This window comes from Sipha flava, unplaced genomic scaffold (assembly GCF_003268045.1).
Source record: "Sipha flava isolate LNK unplaced genomic scaffold, YSA_version1 48_pilon_pilon, whole genome shotgun sequence".
Taxonomy (NCBI): domain Eukaryota; kingdom Metazoa; phylum Arthropoda; class Insecta; order Hemiptera; family Aphididae; genus Sipha; species Sipha flava.
This window is the reverse complement of record NW_020273306.1, coordinates 404,204-424,432: the sequence shown is the minus strand read 5'-3', so window position 1 is coordinate 424,432 and position 20,229 is coordinate 404,204. Positions and strand designations below refer to the sequence as shown.

The 20,229-nt window shown below is 28.6% G+C and overlaps 1 protein-coding gene across 3 annotated transcripts in view; it reads right to left on the bottom strand.

The window, feature by feature from the left end:
- Positions 1-20,229, bottom strand: part of LOC112690049 (neurensin-1-like) — a 35,307-nt gene that overhangs the window by 7,849 nt on the left and 7,229 nt on the right. Inside the window, exons 2-5 of one of the 3 annotated variants that reach the window (XM_025563946.1) lie at positions 17,981-18,214; positions 15,089-15,126; positions 11,668-11,790; positions 9,103-9,496 (exon numbers count right to left, since the gene is read on the bottom strand). In XM_025563946.1, coding sequence (XP_025419731.1) covers positions 9,103-9,496; positions 11,668-11,790; positions 15,089-15,093 — 522 coding nt within the window. In that variant the 5' untranslated portion in view covers positions 15,094-15,126; positions 17,981-18,214. Of the gene's footprint in view, positions 1-9,102; positions 9,497-11,667; positions 11,791-15,088; positions 15,127-17,980; positions 18,215-20,229 lie in introns of those variants that run through there. The other 2 variants (XM_025563948.1, XM_025563947.1) reach the window with 2 other exon arrangements.

The window sequence follows — 20,229 nt, the reverse complement described above, 5'->3', positions numbered from 1 at the left end:
ATTGAGTGATTATTGTTATTATTGTTAAAAATGTATTCACGTACAAGTCATTGTAAATAATAAAATTCTTGCTCTATTTTTTTTTCCCTTGTCATAAACAATACAGAGCAACTTGGTCTATTTAGAAGCAACTATAAATTAATGATGAATCGTACAACCAGCTACATAAATGTACTGAGTAGAGATAAACGAGTGATGAGTTTAGTACTAGATAATATAATAATTGCTTCAATGATGACGTTTAGCTCTGTATCAATATTTTAATATTTATTATAATACTAGCTGAATTACTCGGTTTCATTGGAACGATATTTTACCATTTTAGATTTGAGCATATACCATTTCAATTAAAAAAAAAAAAATGTTAGGTTGAAAAAATAAACTAATGTCCTATAGTCTAAAGATATTTACAGTGGTCGCAACTTAATGTAATCACGTTGGTACGAGACATAACTGATAACATAATCCGATTGATAACATTAAACGAAAGTTATAAATAATAATAAAACCTATGTTAAATAAAAAAAAAATGAATAATGTAGTGTTGCGTCAAATTTTGTAATCATAATACATAGTTATTAAAAATATAAAATTAAAAAAATTAAATTAAATGTAAATAAATATGTATAATATGTAAAACGATTTTATTATTTAATTGTTTATCCCTCTTTATTAATCACTCAATAAAAATAACTGATGTCATCCAAGCATTTGTGTTGGTATAATAATCAACTGGTAAACATTTTACTGATTTAAAACAACGAGGATTTTTACGTTTCCTTATAACCAAAAATTTTTGTTTTTTACCTAACATACTTGTACAACATAGGATAGTGGTGCGCTCTTTTGCTATTTTACAGCATTTTGCGTTTTCATTTTTGAATAAATAAGTATGTTCAGGCAAGGCACGATAAAATAATCTAGTTTCATCAGCATTATAAGCATTGTCGGGCGTATATTCTGAAATAATTTTTGACCATTCAGTTTTTTTTTCTGCTGCCGAGAAATCCGCGTCTTTTTGTTCTCCGTACGTTCATTTGTATACAATATTTTCACGTTTTATCCAGCGATAAAACCATCCTTCTGAGGCAATAAAATTGTCTAGCTTTTTGACGCAATATTGGACCATTAATGCGTGCATCATTTTTTCTAATATTAATAAACCATAATGTTAATGCTGATTCAACCTGTTCTCCTTTCTCACTGCGTATCCTCTTTATGTTTGGATTTTTAAATAATTTAGTGTTGCTAAATTTTCAATTCGTTTTTTTAATAATTTATACAATAATGGTTAGGAAATTTGTAGTTTTATAGCTGCTTCTCATTGTCCCACTTTTGGTAAATTGTCGTAACGTTGTAGTATTAAAATTTTATCATAAATTGTCAGGTCACTTATTTTTTGTTTTTCACTCATTTTTATTCACACGCGATATAGATACATACAAACGTGATAATGGTCGACGGGCAGCAACGATACTATCTTAATGCTATATGAACGAAAGGTAGATAAATATACGGTAAATAAATAACGGTATAGACATTTATATTCGAGACATACGACGAAAACTTTGATTGTATGTTACAAAATTATGATTTTATGACCTCAAACTGATAATATTATGAGGCGTATTGATTACAATAGCCGTCATAATTTACACGTATAAGTATACATCTGGCCCGTACTTATACTTTTCGATAACAATAAACGTTTGATAACATTAACCGTGATTACATTAAGCGGCGACCATGAGCGTGTTCAGACTTTGGTGGCCGAGGGGGCACAAAAAATTATGATACTAGACTTGACTTTCACTTGAAAGATGCACAGACTGAGTTGTTACTGGAGTTAACATTGTTTAGACTATCCACTTGGACCAATAATTGTTTTATCAACAACTTTAACTGTGGTAGTTCCTTAAGACATTGATGATAAATATCGTAAAAACACTCGAGAGACCTAGTTTTTAAGGAAAGACACGTGTAATAACAAATATAATTTTATTAATAGTCGGTACGGGATGACGTACCACCCGTAGCCCGGCGAGCGGTCGTAGGCGCGGTGTTGGTGGACGTCGGCGGGCACGCGTATCATCGTCGTCGTCCACAACCGGCCGGCCACGGACAATTTTTTTTAATAATTAATTTATTAAAATAATAGGATAATTTTGCCCCCTCCCCCCCAGATAATCCAACAGTACAAATAGCACCTTTTATTAATGAACTCTTATGGATATTATTTAACAATATTGGTACTTAGTACATGCTACCTACAATTTATGTTTATCTAAACCATAAAATGAGTTAAAAGACTTATGTAAAATCAAACAATTAGATATGGTGCATAAAATAAATACAATAAAAATGTGAGGGGGAGGTAACATTTTTCGTAACTGTTGATTTTTCCAAGAGCAAAATAAATTATCATCATAGGCGTGTTCAGACTTTGGTGGCCGAGGGGGTACAAAAATATTTAAATTATAAGACTTATATATTTTTTTTTTTTGACATGAATAATAAAAATACATTTAAAACTCAAAAAAAAAATACGTACATTTTACTACTATATTAAAACTAGGTAATGAGTACAGATCGTATTACTTTTTTTTATCCTGGCACGGTTTTGTTGGAGGCAAATCTCGCCGGGGGGTCAGTGGCCCACTCGGCCCCTCCCGTAAACACGCCTATGGCGGCGACCACTGTATTTGTAATATACTACTAAGTACTTCAAATGATAGTTATTAAAAACAACATATTGAATTAAATGCAATTTTCGAAAAATCTTTTCTTATTGCATATCGATAGTAATAAAGGAAACCATTTTGTCAAATTTAAAATTCATGTTTTGTAATTTTTGAAATGTAACATAGAGTGACTGAGTGAGTGGTATTTAAATTTTATATGTAACGATTTATTTTTATTACTGTAATTAAATAATGACCAAATATAATAAATGTACACATATATATATATATATATATATATTTAATAACTGTAAATTATAATTTATCTTCATTAAAACACCAGAAATCGATTTGTCACTAGTATTAAGTCTATTCTATTTCGATTTAATATTTCTATTGGTTTTCGATCAAATTAAAACGTTTACATTTCTGGGCAGTACAAACTACAATTATTATTATGATTAAAATAAAATACCATACATATGGTTTAGTGGATGGTCAGATAAACCTTAGGAACAAATAAATATCTACGCATACGAGTATTTATAAAAGTATGAAGTCTACTTTTATGTCAATTGGCAACTTATTTTTTATAACACCTGTGTAATTAAAACGTTATTTATTACAATGCACATATATTAAGTATTTAAATAATAATCACAATGATATAAATTATATAAAATTATGTCTGTAGTGTGTATATATTATACAGAATTAAATATTTCGGTATTCGTCAATTGCGCCGAATTTGGAACACTACCTGTATAGTATACATCTATTGCGCCGGTATAAAAAGAGTATATTTAAAAGGTATACATTTATTTTGCTGGTATAAAAAGGGTATATTTAAGAGGTATACATCTATTGCGTCGGTATAACAACTATACAGTACAAGTAAAAATTATAATGGCTAAAAACAAAAATTAAAATCAAACTTATCATTCTATATATTTGGTATTTACACTAATAGTATATTATATATATTTACTCTAATCCTACAAATGTTGAAAGGTTCATAGGTCTAATATTAAAATCAGTTATATCTATTTTACTATGTATTTCTTTGTCATAAATTTAGAGTTTGGTCTATTTATAATAACTAAGAGAACACGTTTTATGATTTTTGCATTATATTATTTTTAAAACTTTATAAAAAACAAAAATATTTGGATGGGGTGGATCAAAATATTTCCCAAACGCAGAGTGAAATGCCTCACATGCATTTGTTGTTCTTTCGCCTAATATGTTATACGATGACCAAAGATACGGAGGAAAAGTTGCATTTTCATCAATACATGTATTAATGAGGTAATCGCAAAATGTATTAACTTGAATATCGATCGGCGCAATAGATGTATACTTATTTTCCATCCCATAATTTTTCTTTTTTTACCTGCGATTTTCGGCGCAATTGATATAAAGCCAAATATTCAAATTGTTCAGGTATATTTAATATATAAATTGAAATTATATGCGCTAAAAAATAATGAAATATGCGCATACATATGCACTAAGAAAAACTTAAATATGTAATATTATGCAGTACAATATGCAGTTGTATTTAAAATAAACGTATTAATATATTTTAATAAACCTAAAAATGAATAATTATTTTAAATAAATTGTATTTCTTAATAAAATATGTAATTTTATTTTTTTTTCTATTTTTTTATTCTTCTAGGGGGGGGGGGGGGGTGACTCAAACAATTTTTTTAGTTCAGGCTCAAAATTTACAAGTAAAATTTTTGGTAATATTTAAATCAGATGAATCCTTAATATTTGTGTTTTTTTTTTTTTTTTAATCTAATGCCGGATCTACTTAGAATCGACTTTTGTGTAGTTCTTTTTTAACACCTGTTTGTGTTTTAAAAGTTATGCTTGTGTTTTATTTTATTTTTCACTAAGTATGGACACTAAGTATCGTATCGTTATAAAATCATCCACATTAAAAAAAATTGAAATGTTTATCCCACATATGATCGATTCCTTAAATACGGATTCAGGGAGGGGGGTAGCCACCTTCGCCCCCCTCCCTAAAATACGCCAATGGTTCTAGAGGTAAAGGGACGTCTAGTGCGTGGTTTTTGAAAATCTGTATAGGCTAGTGCTCTGCACAGTCCGTTATTTAAAGGACTAAACCGGACTTAAAAGTTCTACCAGGGAACCGAAGTCGGATCGAACCACACTTAAACGTTAATCAAAGACCAAAATTGGACCGAACCAATGGTTTCATATAATTTTATGACCGGAACGGGCCAGTAATTAAATAACATTTAATAAAGTAGACCGTGAAACGGACTGTCGGTCCGATCTTAAAACATTTTCCATAAGGTCCATAAGGTTCAGTTTGTATTTGCCCAGATAGTTCTATATGATGCATTTAGTATTACACTGAACTGGACTACCTGACTTTATAAATAAATATATTCCTAAAGTTGTAGGTTTTTTCGTTTTATTTGTTTATATAACAATATCTGTACTAAGATTTTAAGTACCATGATTGGGACCGGACTGATTTTCATTTTTTTTTTTTTTTGAAACCAAACCGGACTGAAAATAATACATTTGATCTAAGGACTGGACCGAATTACTGCTAAAAATTTTTGAACCAGACCAAACCGACGATTCAATAGTTTTTGTATGTTAGGACCGCACTAGACTGGACCATACAGAATACTAGTATAGGCAATGATTCTTTTTAACATTTTTTTTTCACATTTGTTACGATTTTATCAATGGTACCCAATTGTACATGTACTTCTTCAGCAACTCTATGGAAGCCATAAGTAGGACAAGTCACGTGTACCATTTTAGAGTACAGTAAATGTAAATATTTTCTACTTTTTACCATATAAAGTGCTGTGTCTTATAAAAATAATAAAATTTCATCGTATCTTATCCCATGGGCCATGAAGTTCTTAAGAATTTGTCAAAAAATGTACTAAGCGGAGAGTGATTAGTTTTTCCTAATGTTTTAGTATTCAGTAAAAAAATTGCAGCATGTTCTTCCAAAGTCCCTATTATTAAACTTGCTTTATACCGATCTTCTGCGTCGGTAGTTACAACAAGTGACACCCAGATTTTTCGGTCAAAAACACATTGTCTAATTTTTTTCATGATTTCGTTGTAACAGTCATCTAAATAAAACTTTGGAAGTACCAATTCTGTAGGAATATGTTTTCCATAATAAACTTCCAAACATTTCCGAAATTCTAGATTTGATATTTCGTTAAGTATTATATTAACTGAGACCATAGCTTTGCCTAAATCCATGTTAAACTTTGACATTTTAGACGAGAGATCGTATGTTAATAGTTGTAGCACTTGGGGTGTCGTTCTGTTCTTTTCTATAACGCATATGTTTTACTGTTTTCGAGTGTTATATCACACTGGATCTTCTTTCCGAATTTTCAAAACAATATCTTAGAATCAACACTGAACAGATTTTCACCAAACTCATCCACGTCCGGTACGTAATCGACTATTTTAGGCGTATTAACCTATTTTTCAAATGTCGATAGAATATTAAATTACAATTAATAAATATTACGCGGTAAGCGATCACGGTCGCGAACATGAACACACTAAACACAACTGGACGTTTATCAAACGATAGATAGGCACTGAAATACGAATATTAGGAGTGGCGGTTTTGGGGGTGAGGCAAGTGAGACGCTATCTCACCTAATATTTTTAAGAAAAAAATACTCAACAATTATATTTCTTGGCTCACCGATAGATCAAATACTTTGATAATAATTCTCAACGTTTTTATGATTTTATTTGAGAAAAAATTCTTCTTTGTCAAGTATAATAATATGAATTATCATTTATTATAATGTACATTATTTCGTGTTTATTATCAAAAACAGCAACAAACCGATAAGAAATGGAATAATTATTAATTATTACGTAAACAGGTGTTTCAGTCGACGGCATTGTTCCGATGACGTCGATAAGCGTCGTTCAACGTCGCCTCTAAACTCAGTACTTGTGTATATCAATTATATACACACAATCGTATGTACACGAGTGCACGCAACTGTTAAATAAGTATTATCGCGCATGCGCAATGGTCATCGCGAGGCCCGATTATTATCGCCTATGTGAACTAAAAAAAATAGATGCGGTAAGTATACCATTAGGTATCATGGTCAGCCCGCAGTTAACGTAAAAACGTAGAATACATTATCAATTGTTATTGTTATAGCCGGGAGTCGGGACAGCTCTAATTAAACCGTTATAAAATGTAATATTAATTTATATTTCTTATTTCTGTCATGTTCGGGTCGTCGGTTGTGTTGGACGTTGATAGGTACAAAATTATAATTATATTTATGTTTATAAATTACCATTTGCAGTGGATTCTAATTTTTGTTATGAAGGAAGGGTTGGTATGTAGGTTGCCTCACAAAAAAAATACCACCAAAACCGCCACTGAATTTTAGGTGTAAATGTGCGCGATCCCGCGGTACAATACACGCGAGATGTGGTGCGGCTCGTAATCGTAACGATTGGTAAGTGCGCCGAGAAATGCGCCACGGGATTGTTTTACGTACAAGCGCGGCGTGGTACACAGGCGAATCACGGGCTAGCCATGGGATTTTACATTAATAGGTAACAACGATTACGATTGTAACCGCGGTTGAAGATTACACCGACAATAACAACCGTATGCCGTACACCTGCACAGTTCTTGGTAAAAATCGATCGTTTTTACCGGGTTGATAGATTGCAATCGATTCTAGGCTAAGTATAATTCAAAATATAGACGATGTGTGGCGGCTCTATTTTTAAATTTATCATATCGATGATTTACCAACACAATATGCATTTATATTTTTAAAATCTTTAAACATGCAAAATCATGTAAAATTAATCAAATATGCAAAAATATGTAACATACATTCTTGTATTTAGGTTGTATGTACAACGAAACGAATTTGTATCGAATCAGATTTTCAATATGTAGCTTCCTAAAAAATATGCAAATGCTTTAAGTTCCACATCCGGCTTATTATTATTGTATAGTAGAATACACTCGTGGATCATTTGCTGGCTATCTTTGTTTTATTGAAATTCATTGAAGTTAGACAAGTTACAGTTACCTTACAAATTATTTTTTTTCTAAACGTAATTTTATTACTTTAATCTTGCTAGTCTACCGTTTATTTTGGCATTAAAAAAACATCCATTTCAACTAAAATTAAATTAATTCTCTAAAAACAGAAAACTCATTCAAATTGAGATTACCTGTGGCCATATTTTATAATACATTCAAAAACAGTTTTAAACTACAATTTACTTTCAAAGTAATACCATTTTATTGAAGTAGTTAAACGAATTACAAAAAAAAGTCAATATTTTCATAAGAAGAATTATTTTATTATAAATTTAATTAAGCAAAAATTGTTTGTTACAACATTCTTATAACTTAAACGATAGGTTCTTTATTTTATTCTTACTGTAAAGTCTCATCAATCTCATTTACATAGTTATAACCAGGGGTGTTTGGTACGTATACGCGGGTATACGGCATATACCCGTCAGCAGATATTCGATTTTCGGCGTATATCTAATGTAAAATGTTTTTTTACTGGTATACGCTGCTAAAATAACTCAAAAAAAAAAATATAATACCTAGTTCATTAGAAAATAATCTTCTGAACCATAAGGTTGAATGAAATATTTATCTGTTGAAGATTACAGTGTATACTATATTAATGTATTTTAAGTTAAATGGGCATTCATCCCTTGGTTCTTAAATCTGCATCATGCATCATGCAATAAACATGATGTCGATCAAAAGCATTGATGGGAATATTACTGAATAAAAAGTAAAAAGTAGAAAATGTCATCTTGTTGGTACTTTTAAGGGAGTCATTTTACAAATTTCCCAACAGTTTTCTTAATTAATGACTTAAAATAAAGACAAAGTTTATAAGATTAAGATCAAGCGTACCTAAATTCTATAAAAAAAAAGTAAATTCCTTACTTCTTGGAATTATTGCTTTCAATGCTAAGGCATTTCACAATTTTTATCTTCACAGTTTTGACTTTTGTGATTATTTTTTTGCGTTTATAACTACCGTCCATTAGGTTTAGCTACCTTAAATTATATCGACGGTAAAAATGTTTCATTGAATCGTTTCATCTACACGCGTATCTATGACACGTTAGGGATAATTCCGCACGTACACTGTACAACATGTTCGCAAGCGGAACTCGAAATAACATTTCTAGTCGATGTAGAATTGTGTAACAGAGACCTACTGAACATTATAACATATTATATGCCGTTAAAATGTACGTGCCAAGAAAACACCAGTCGACGGATTATTATATACGGATTATAAATATTTATACTTGGGGAGGGAGGAATAGAGGGTCTGAAGCTAAAGTACGCGCGTGCGATACGGACCTGAAACGGCAAAGGGTCCTCGGGATCGTCGTAGAACTCGTGCAAATAACTCTTGACACCAAAACCCGTGAGCTGTCTGCCGGTCTGAAAATAGTACGGTATGTGGTCGTCGCTATCGGACTGCTGCGGTAGTGGCAGCTGTTTTTTCTTGAACCGTTTGGCCGACGGAAACGACGGCGACAATAACGACGACGGATTTTGAGTGACAAAACTCACGCGGTTCGTGTTGGTCGATTTCTTGTTGTGTACCAGTATGCCCTTAGCGGTCGTGGCCTCTGTCGTACGTCGCGTCTTACTCGCCGACACCGGACTCGGGCAACCGCTACCCGATGACGACACGGACTCGCTGACATCGTTGTCGGATATCATGTAAACGGTCAACACCTGCACTCCACTGAAACACACCGCAATATGCAAAGCATTTGGTCAGACGCGCGTATTCGAAATGCTGTTTTTGGTGTCCAGGCTCCTGCACGTGAAATATTTTTATTTTTGTAACCTACGCGTTTTTGTTGAACGTGAACGATATTAAACAGACCAACGTAACTGAATCAAGTTACTCTTTGTTACTCGATAATAATTGTGACTCTTGGAAACCTCCCCGAATTATTTTCTCATGAACTCGTCTGGATTCGTTATAAGGGTTGCTCGTGTGATATGAAGAGCAAGTGCACGTTATTATTTGCGTACAGAAAACGAGTTTTGATAGTTATGATTAGCGACTGACTATATGCGCGCATGTACAGTTGATATCGTTTCAGATCAACCCTAATGGGTTTGTGTATGAATGCTGTTTTAGCAGAGATATGCTAACATGTATTTATTATTCACTTTTTTTCACTCGAATCTAAATATGTAAAACGAATATCATGATAATATAAAATATACTTTCAATTCTCATAATGGTTATTAAAAACTATAAAGGAGCAACGCTATTATCATGATATGATCGCATGCGGTAGGCACCTCGTGTTTGCCTGGAAAAATTACTATGAATACATAATATGATTGTAATTTTAGTGTATGCAAGTAACTAACCTTTCATAAAATAATTTATGTATTATGTATTGTATTTAATGATTTTTCGGTATTGATTTTAGTATTTTTTTCCATCTTTCTCTTTTAAACGCGTGCCGTTACATAATTATGGGTCATATTTATGATTATAAATTAAAACTACTTGTACAATTTACACATTATTTGGAATTTTTCTATTACTTTCTGAATTCCATACAATTTTTCATATTAAAGCGTACGATACAATTGAATGTCTACCAAACCGTCAACAACAATATGATATGTTTATCACTATTGTTCTTTTCGGATCGATTTTTATTTAAATGGACATAAGTATAAAATATTTTAATTGAAGACATTTCATTTTTTTTATTAAAATAGAAAATTTACAATAAACAAATAGGATATTATGATGTGGGGAATATTTACATGATAATTAGTATAAGAAGGGAAGCTGCCCAGTAACAGAATTTATGTGATATTATAATTGGGGTTTTTTTTATAAATCTCTACACCAGCATATTTCTAACCGACGGGGGAGATTTTCTGAAAACTTGATTCCCTCTTGAACGGCTATAAGTGAGTTGGTATGAGTGGCTAACTTGGAGTGTTATTTTCAGTATTGATGGGATACAACTGTGTCAATGATTTTAATACTGAGGTCATTGTGGAACGATTTTTTGGAAACAAACCAAGATACATAAATTATTCAACAAAAAGTAATTTATTGGAATGTTTAAATTTTTTTGTTATAAATGCAGTGGCGGAGCCCCATATCTGTTTTCCGAAAGCCTAAATGGTTTTAAATAAATATTTATAAATAATTATATTATTGTTGAGGGAAATATTTCATTTAAGAAAATATCGAAGAAAGTGTAGTCTACTGTTAAGTTTTTTCTTTGTCGATTTTAAATATAAACCTCGGGTTAGACGTTTGTCTAAAATCTGGCCTAATTATTTTATTTCATTTTTGATTGGAATTTTTATTATCTCAAAGTGAAAGACAAGTTATTATCTAATTAGATGCCTATTTTTCTATTTTATATGGGATTGAGGGATGCTACAGTGTTATCACTATGTTCATTAAATATTGCTGTGTTATCTTTGTATATGGCAATTAGAATATTATCAGAATTTAGTATGTCTGCAGTGAATATTTTATATAATATATAAATTAATACATAAATTATGTTATGGAGATATATTGCTTCCTTGTGAGACTCCTGCTTAGATTTTAATAGAGGAAGAAAATGTGTTACTTGTCTGCCAATAAATGTGCGGGTTGATAATTAAAGAATTAAACATCGGAAAAAATATAAAAAGCTCGATTGAAAATACGAGTCGTAAGCGTCTAATTTACTTTGACCAGTCTTAGAATACTCCAAAAAAATCATTTAACACATCGTATTCAAATCTATTATAAATTCTAATTATTTTCTAAATTAACCAACTTGTCTCTACATATAGCTATACAAGTACACTCATTAATCGGTTATCAATATTTTGCTTGTATATGTGCTAAATCAAAAGTAATTTTTAAATACGCACTGGTCATCAATATCATCTGCATTATCGTTTCCGTTCGTTCGGTAACCCGCTGCTTTGGCGGTTGATGTCTGTTCAATTCCATCTGCACCATGGGATCCACCCGCACTCTTGTCTACCAGAGCTCTAAATTTACACAAAAAAAATTACTAACCATCAAACTTTAAACGTCATCAAAATTATTCGTTGTCCAAGTTTAATTTTACAACTATAATGGATGTTTTTACTTATACTTTACTCTGTTCCATAAATTATACTTATTTTATATAATAAAAATCTTGTGTTACAGTATTTGTGATCATACTCCTCCAAAACGGCTTAACCGATTTTAATGAAATTTTGTATATATATTTGGTAGGCGTGCGAATATATAATTTTAAAGGATCAATTTTAATAAATTATTAAAAAAATAAATGTTTGATGTTTTTTTTATTTTTATATTTCGTCACCGTTCACAGCATTCCATACCTCTTCCACTTATAGACCACATCCTTACACGCCTATATTAAATTAGTTATTTTTTCTAGCAAAATACTCTCTGGAAATAATTTATTTGAGAAAACTACGTTTGTTGGGTCAGCTAGTATTTTATATAACAATTGGATATTTAAAACTAATGAAATAATGTGTATAAACCGTAAAATCTCCTTATAAGAGACCTCTAAAATATTGAAAATCTCCTTAGAACGGAAAATAATCACAGCTCTATTTCAATTTAGTTCTAAGATGATCTAAAGCGAAACTTCTATAAACCGGACACGGAAAAATTATTATTTCAACGAAAATAAAAAACTCTTTATACGCCGGAGAACAAAATTTGTCGATTATAAAATATAACTACAGATGTTATGTAGAAAAATCTCATTATAATGGATAGAAACAAATGATTTTCAAATATCAATTTTGTGCTTGAATGAACTTCTTAAATTATAAACCATAGTTTTGAATGCAAAAGTATTAGAATTAATAACAAAAATTCAATAATATACCGGACTTAATCATCAAAAACAAACAAATAGTAAATATAACAAATTATTTTTCTAAATTATAAATATAATAGCTTAAGTTATATATGATGTACAATAATCAATTACTGACATACGTTACATACAAATGAAAATTAATAACTAATACAAGCATTAATGTTGTTTATGTATTAATATACTTATAACTTTTATCCATGTTTCATATATTTATTTATTTTTTTAAAAAATTGTAAATCAAACTTTTTTAATGACGATGTATGTGAATTTATTATTTCATTTTTCCATTTTTCCATTATCTATTGCACTTCAGACAAGAACACACGTTATTTTCTGTTTTATTGAGAGCTGAATACACAACTAATCATATATATATATATATATATAATGAATGTATAACTAATATACATTTATTTTTAAGTTATGAGTATATTAAATTATTTACTATTATTAAATATAATATTTACATTACCTATTTATGCAAAACAGGCATTAAGAAAATTATATATATTTATAATATAAATTCAAAAGCTTTAGTTATTATAATAAAGACTATGAATCGATTGTTATGCAATTTACAAACGTCTAATGTTAAATATAAACATATTGCATGTATATAATTTGAAATACATAATATTTAATTTTAATTTTAATTGAATACATTTTACATTTATATTGTAAAAATACGTCTCAAGTGTTTATATTAAACTTAAAATATTAACTAATACTACTAATATGCTAAAAATTAACTTCTACTAATAACATTTAAAATATCATGCTACATGTAATTCTTTCTTTAAAAAAATGAAAAAAAAATTGTACATTTACACTTGAGTTTTTCTAGTATATTATATATTTATATATTATTATATAAGATTTAGCATTATGGTCTACTGTTCAAACTAAGGCAACATCACTTTCTTATGATTTAAAACACTACAAACAACCAAAAATCCTTTGCGTTTGTGTCTCAACTTATTTAATTTTTAGTTGTTGAAAATTATATTGTCTTAAATATGTAACAAAAATTGAACAACATTAAATACATAATTCAAACATTTTAAATTAACATTTCCTTAACGGCAAAATAAAAAAGTATACACGACAATTTGCGTACTAAGTCAAGTAAATGAACCTTTTTGAATCAATTACATCTAAAAAATTCGTATTTCTTTTTCACTCAACATTTTTTTAATAGTTCCTAGTAATTTCCAAATTTATTTTTAATTTTGTAAATATTTTTTAATTTTTTAACAATAATAATAATAATAAATTTAATATTTATCATTAGTATAATGTTACTTTATGAAAACTAGTTTTAGTGGTTTGTACCTTTATAGATATTCAAGAATTATTCAAGAGATGAAAACACGCGGAAAAGAATAATGGTAAGAAATATTATATACCTCTTTTATTATTTTGTACATACAGGCACAAGACCGAAAGATTAGAAGTTCAACTTCCCCTCCTTAAATAAAAGACATTTTTTTTATAAAAATATGACCTGACCTAAAAATATAATAGTTATTTCAAAGTTTCCCGTGAAACTTACAAATAAAATACATACATTTATATATATTATTTAATGAGTAACATAGCATATTCATCAACATTTTACATTTTTTCAAACCTCCATCTCAATATTTTTTCCTGCGTTCACCAATGAGTATGTATATATTAAAGTATAATAAATTATAAATTATTAATGACTCACTCAACAGTTTATAGTGTTAGTTTAATAATATAGTTTTTAAATCCACTGTGAACTTAATTATTATTATGTAAAATATTGGTAAGGATGTATTCTTATCGTTCTATAGGTATTTTATTATTTCTACGCGACAATTTCATGACAAATTACAACTATAATTTGAAATCAAAATATTTTTTTGGAAATGTATTTATTTAAAATAGTATGTATATCTGTTGAAAAATACTGTCTTCAAATAAAATAATTTTTTTGTTTAAACATATTAACTAAACTGTTCAGGATTAATTTGATCTGTTAAAAATATAAACCTATTATTATTAATATATATATATATATATATATAATATATTTATTATATTATAATTATATTAATTTTATATTAAAATATAATATACTAATATATTTTCTAATAAATTGTGATAGATTGCTTTTGTCAGTCTGAATAATACATATTATCATGAAAAATAAATTTCCATCAAATTATGATTTATAATTAAAATGTATTTTTACAAAATTTTTATTAAACCTAACGTTACATTCTTACAAATTATATATATATATATATATATATAATTATTATTTTTTTTTTTTTTTCAACCCGAAGGTTGGTTTACAGAAAATTATATAATTATATAATTTAATTATTTTAAAATCCATACTTTTTTCTTTATTTAGCGCATATAATTATAAAATAATAAATAAATAATATAATTATAAATCCAATGTTTACCTCATCCAATATAATTTCCTTCGTTGAAATAATTTTATCTAATTTAAAAAAAAAAAAAAAAAGTAATGAACAAACAGTATGAATCATACAGTAATATTTAAAAAAAACAATATAGTTAACCAAAATCATTTATGTATCTACATTATAGAATATTCTACTTTATCAAAGTATTTCCATTTCTTTATAATAATATAAGAAATAAGAACATAGCGGATATCATTTTAAATACATTCAATAGCTCTGCGTTACTATACCACAATTTAACCTTTCAGTTATAATATTCTACAAGATACAGACAACACTAAAAAAACATAAACGTTAAAAATAATTAAGTAAACGATGTGTTTTAAATTTTAAAAAAAAAGATAACTAATTATATTTTTTTTTAATATAACAGCAAAATTTGTATTAAAACTATTTATAATACTTAACATTATACTTTAAACTGACAAAAATAATTATAAAATCGATTTTATCACTTGGTATACATATTTTTTTGCTGATGGACCCATATAAGTGAGGTATCAGTTAAATAACGTTGGAACGAGAAACAGTTATAATGGAAAAACGTCATCATTGAAAAATAATATATCATCAATGTGGTCGTCATGGCTGTGTGATGTCCAACAAATATTTATCTTTTGGGAAGAAGGTATTTCTACCGGCACTGTTAAGTAATGAAAAATGTTAAATAGTGATTAAAAACAATATTGAACATTTAGTTTTAAATGTACCGAATCCACAACATTCTTTGTCATATGACATTTTATTTATCAGAGTTACCCACGCATTACACTTATTTGAAAACACATGTTCGTTTAACTACGTTTTAATCGGAAAAATTAACTCTAAGTCAACAAGTGTGTCCCAATTCTATTATTATTTATCCTCACTGTTATGGGAAACGCAAAACTAAATAACTGTACCATATATGTAAACAGTGTTAGTTTCATAATCATGATTCCATTTAAGCTGAAGCAAATATGACAGAATGTGGCTATTTTTATTTAATTTTTCTGATAAATGAAAAGAAAATAGGTTTTTCTTCACAAATATTACTCATAAGATAAAAAATTTAATATTCACAAAATAATACAATAATTACCTTACAAATAATATAAAATTTAATAATTCCAATATCAATAAAAATTATTTCGTTTATTCCAAATATTAAAATAATAATAGTATATATATTATTATTATTATATTTTATTTACACAATATTCGTCACTCATTTCAATATAATCAATAATCGTAAATAATTTGAATAATAGTTTCATTATAGTTTCAGAAATAAATAGGGTTGTAAAATTTCATGAAATTTATTTTCATAAAATATATAATTTGAGTGAAAAATAAAAATTTTGTTTCATTTCAGTAAAAATATAATGCTTTATGTTTTATTTTTTATGGAATACTTTTTGTATTATTTATTGTACTAAATAGAAATAAAAACTAATTTATATAAATTAATAATTAACACCGTATTAGTTTATAGTTATTATAATTTATAAATATTGATTTAATAGTTAAGAGACCAATAGTCATTGAAACACCTGAAGAAATTTTACAAAATATAGATGAATTTATAAATAAATTGCCAGTAGATCCATTACTCATCAGCTATCACATTATTTCAGAAGTTTCTCATCAAAAACATACATCGGTACCTAGTGAGTTTAAAAGTTAAACACATATTTATAAAATTTATTGTGAATATTGTGAAACGCACAATATTATACCAGCATCTGGAAATGTTTTTAAAGAAAGATGAAAATTACAATTCAATATTGGAGTACAATATTTAATTGTATTTATATACAAATAATAAATAAAATAAATATATATATATATGTATATATGTATAAAAAATAATAAACATAATGTAATTAAATAAATCTAATTTAATAAAAAATAAAAATAAGCTCCTTTGCATAGTTAAACAAATCATAAATTAGGAAAGTATAATGTTCTCATTAATATACTCAAGAAAGTATAGAAATTAAAATTTAGATGGCTGAAAACACTTCAGAAAACTTGACTAGTAACGTGTAAATAAATCATAAGCGATTAGAACTATTACTTATTAGACGAATATTATCATAAAAATAGCTGCTATCAATAATGCGCCGGTTTTGTTGTTACTACATATATTACTATTAAACATATCTGGTCGTTACCTATTTATAGGCAGCTGATAGACTATACCACGTTAAATGGGAAAACCCAAGATTGTACCTGAACGATATCATACAATATCAACTGATTAAATGACATTTTAAAGTCACTATCTCAAACGTAAAAAAAAATATTTTTCAATATTTTATTGAAATATTTAATAAAGCGTCAAATTTTCAACTATGAAATATTTCAAATTTACAACCCTAAAAATAAATATATAGTTTCGTGTTAGAAAATTTGGTAGCCTAGGCGGTAATGTTTATGTGGCAGGTCTTAGGATTCTTATACCCACAATAATCTTTACTTCATCCGATAAATATACTCCAATATAAATATTCACTCGAAAGATAAATACCCTAGTATTTTTTATCGGTAGTAAAATATCAGAGTAAAATTCAAACCTACAAAATGATATATAATTACTTCCGGTAACTTTAATTATACTAAGATGTATTACCGGAAGGAGACAAGAATGACTGAAAGTGAATATATCATGTTTACAACAGAACAAAAAAAAAAGCTATAGTATTCATCTCAACGTTGATTACGCAACACATGATTAAAAAAAAATCATAATTTTCTATACGGTAGGTTAAGACACAAAATATATATATATATATTTTACCACAGGTTTACAAAAGCTGTAGATGTATACTCGTAGATCAAATTGTCAGGGAAAAATAAATCGAGTTAGCCTAATCGACCACCTACTTGATATCGGGAACGCTTCTCAAGATCGCCGCTGTACCGCTAGTAATTTCGACTTCTGTAGCTAAAATTCTCTGAATTTGTCCGTCACTTGAGCACTTTTAAGTTCACAGGTATCAGTATCAGACCACATATGGTAAAATATGTAGTTCGTAAATCGTCGGCCCAGAGAGCGCTTCTAGTCACCTCTGGTCCATGAATCGGTCTGTAATGCGTTTGAAGTTGTCTATTGAATTGCTAAAAATTAAATACATTTTTTCTGTAATACATTAAGATTATTAAAACCATTTTTAATGTTGTTTGGACAAATCACAATGTTTTAAAATTTCCCTGTGGTTCTCGTTTTTGGTTAGTCGTTTGGGTTACTATTACTACAGTCGGTAGATAGGCGAGGTAATTTAGTTTTATTCCGATTAAGGAATTATCATATATGACTATATAATTCCCGACAAAGATGTTTTTACATGTTGTACCTATTAATAGTTTGTATAAATTAACATTAGAGTAAGTAGTAAAAAGTAAATAAAACGAGGAATGTATTAGTTTTACCAAGATGGATTTTTTTAGCGTATGTCTGTTTGATCCGATCATCACAATCACAAAATGTTTTTGGTAAGAAAAGTTATCTACCTATAGTTAGTATTTTAATGAGACCATATTAAGAATTTTCATATAGTTATGCAAAAAAAAAAAATGACGAATAATTATAAAAAAAAAAAAGACAAAATATATGACATATCTGCTTTTGATAAAATCGAATTTTCGTTTTCAAACTATTTTTACTGAAAAATACCATATTATATCATAATAATACCATATCTACTCTCATCATATTTTAAGATTTAATTCATTAAAGTCTATTTGGTTTTCGATTTTTATTTTCATGAGTGATATCCATTATCATTAATATCATACAATTCATCAAATTTCTCTTTCCTCTACAACATAATTCACCCTTTCGCAGCTTACTTATTATTATTGGCTTTCCATGCAGTATTTTATTTTTTAATAATATTATAAGAACCTTGTGTAGGAGTACGAGTTTTTTCAAAATATAAAACACTCATCTACAAGTGTCAAGTTTATAGGCTGACATCGGAGGAGGGGATTAGCCCCCCAAATATTTTAATAGCCGCTCAAAATCGAAACTTTGTTAGAAATGTTATTCGTTGTCTTTGTAATTATCTGTTCGTTTTTTTTGAAAATCGTAAAATAAGAAATAATAAAAATCTATTTACAATAGCATTAACAATACCAATTACTTCGGCTACTTGCGAAAGAAGTTTCAGTGCAATGAAAAAAATAAAAACTTGGCTAAGGACATCGTTGGTTCATGATAGGTTCAGTGATCTTTCATTACTATATATTGAAAAAATATATCGAAAAATATAAAAAGCGATGATATTTTGAATATCTTTGTTGATACAAATAGATATTTGTCATTAATTATGGGTGTTGGGGCGAAGCCCCTGTGGGTTATTTTACATTGAATTATTATAGCCCCCCCCCCCAAAAAATTCAACCAAATATCCGTCTATGGTCAAGCTATCATGATAATTTAATTTTTCAACTCTAATATCATAAAATAATATACTTTAAATTTTTTTTTTTTTTTTTAAGGAAAAAATATACTGCCAATAGTTTAGAAGTCGCGTCACGCCAGTCGTGCTGTGCACATATGTATTACTATTACTGTGTTATGAATAACCTAGTTATCTTAATACCAACTCAATCACACGGCCGCTTCACCTCCTGGTGCAGCTAACTGTATCATTCGACATCTGAACCGCAGAACTGCAAACATTCGACACTACCCCTTTCCGAGGATAGTAAATATAAGATTCTGTATTAAAACTAAAATCAATGTAAAATATTCATATTTTATATTTTATATTTTATACTTACATTAAATCAAACTACAATATCATTTTCAACAACTTATACATAGCAGTATATTTAATATTCTCCAAGGCACCGTCGTGAACGGTGACCTTTGGACTTCGTGATTAGATTTAAACCGTTGCAACATGTCGTATGGCTCGCCTTCAAATGCTAACAATAAAACCGTATCGCCAATTATAATTAAAGATAAACAACCTATAATCAAGCAAAATAAGACTCCAGTGAATTCGAATTCACATAAAAGATCCCTACCTGTCTCAACAAAGACACCAAGAAACCTGCCTAATGAAAACAGCAAAAAAACAAAACTGCCTCTCCAAATCGATACAGCGCCCTCGCCGACATTGTAG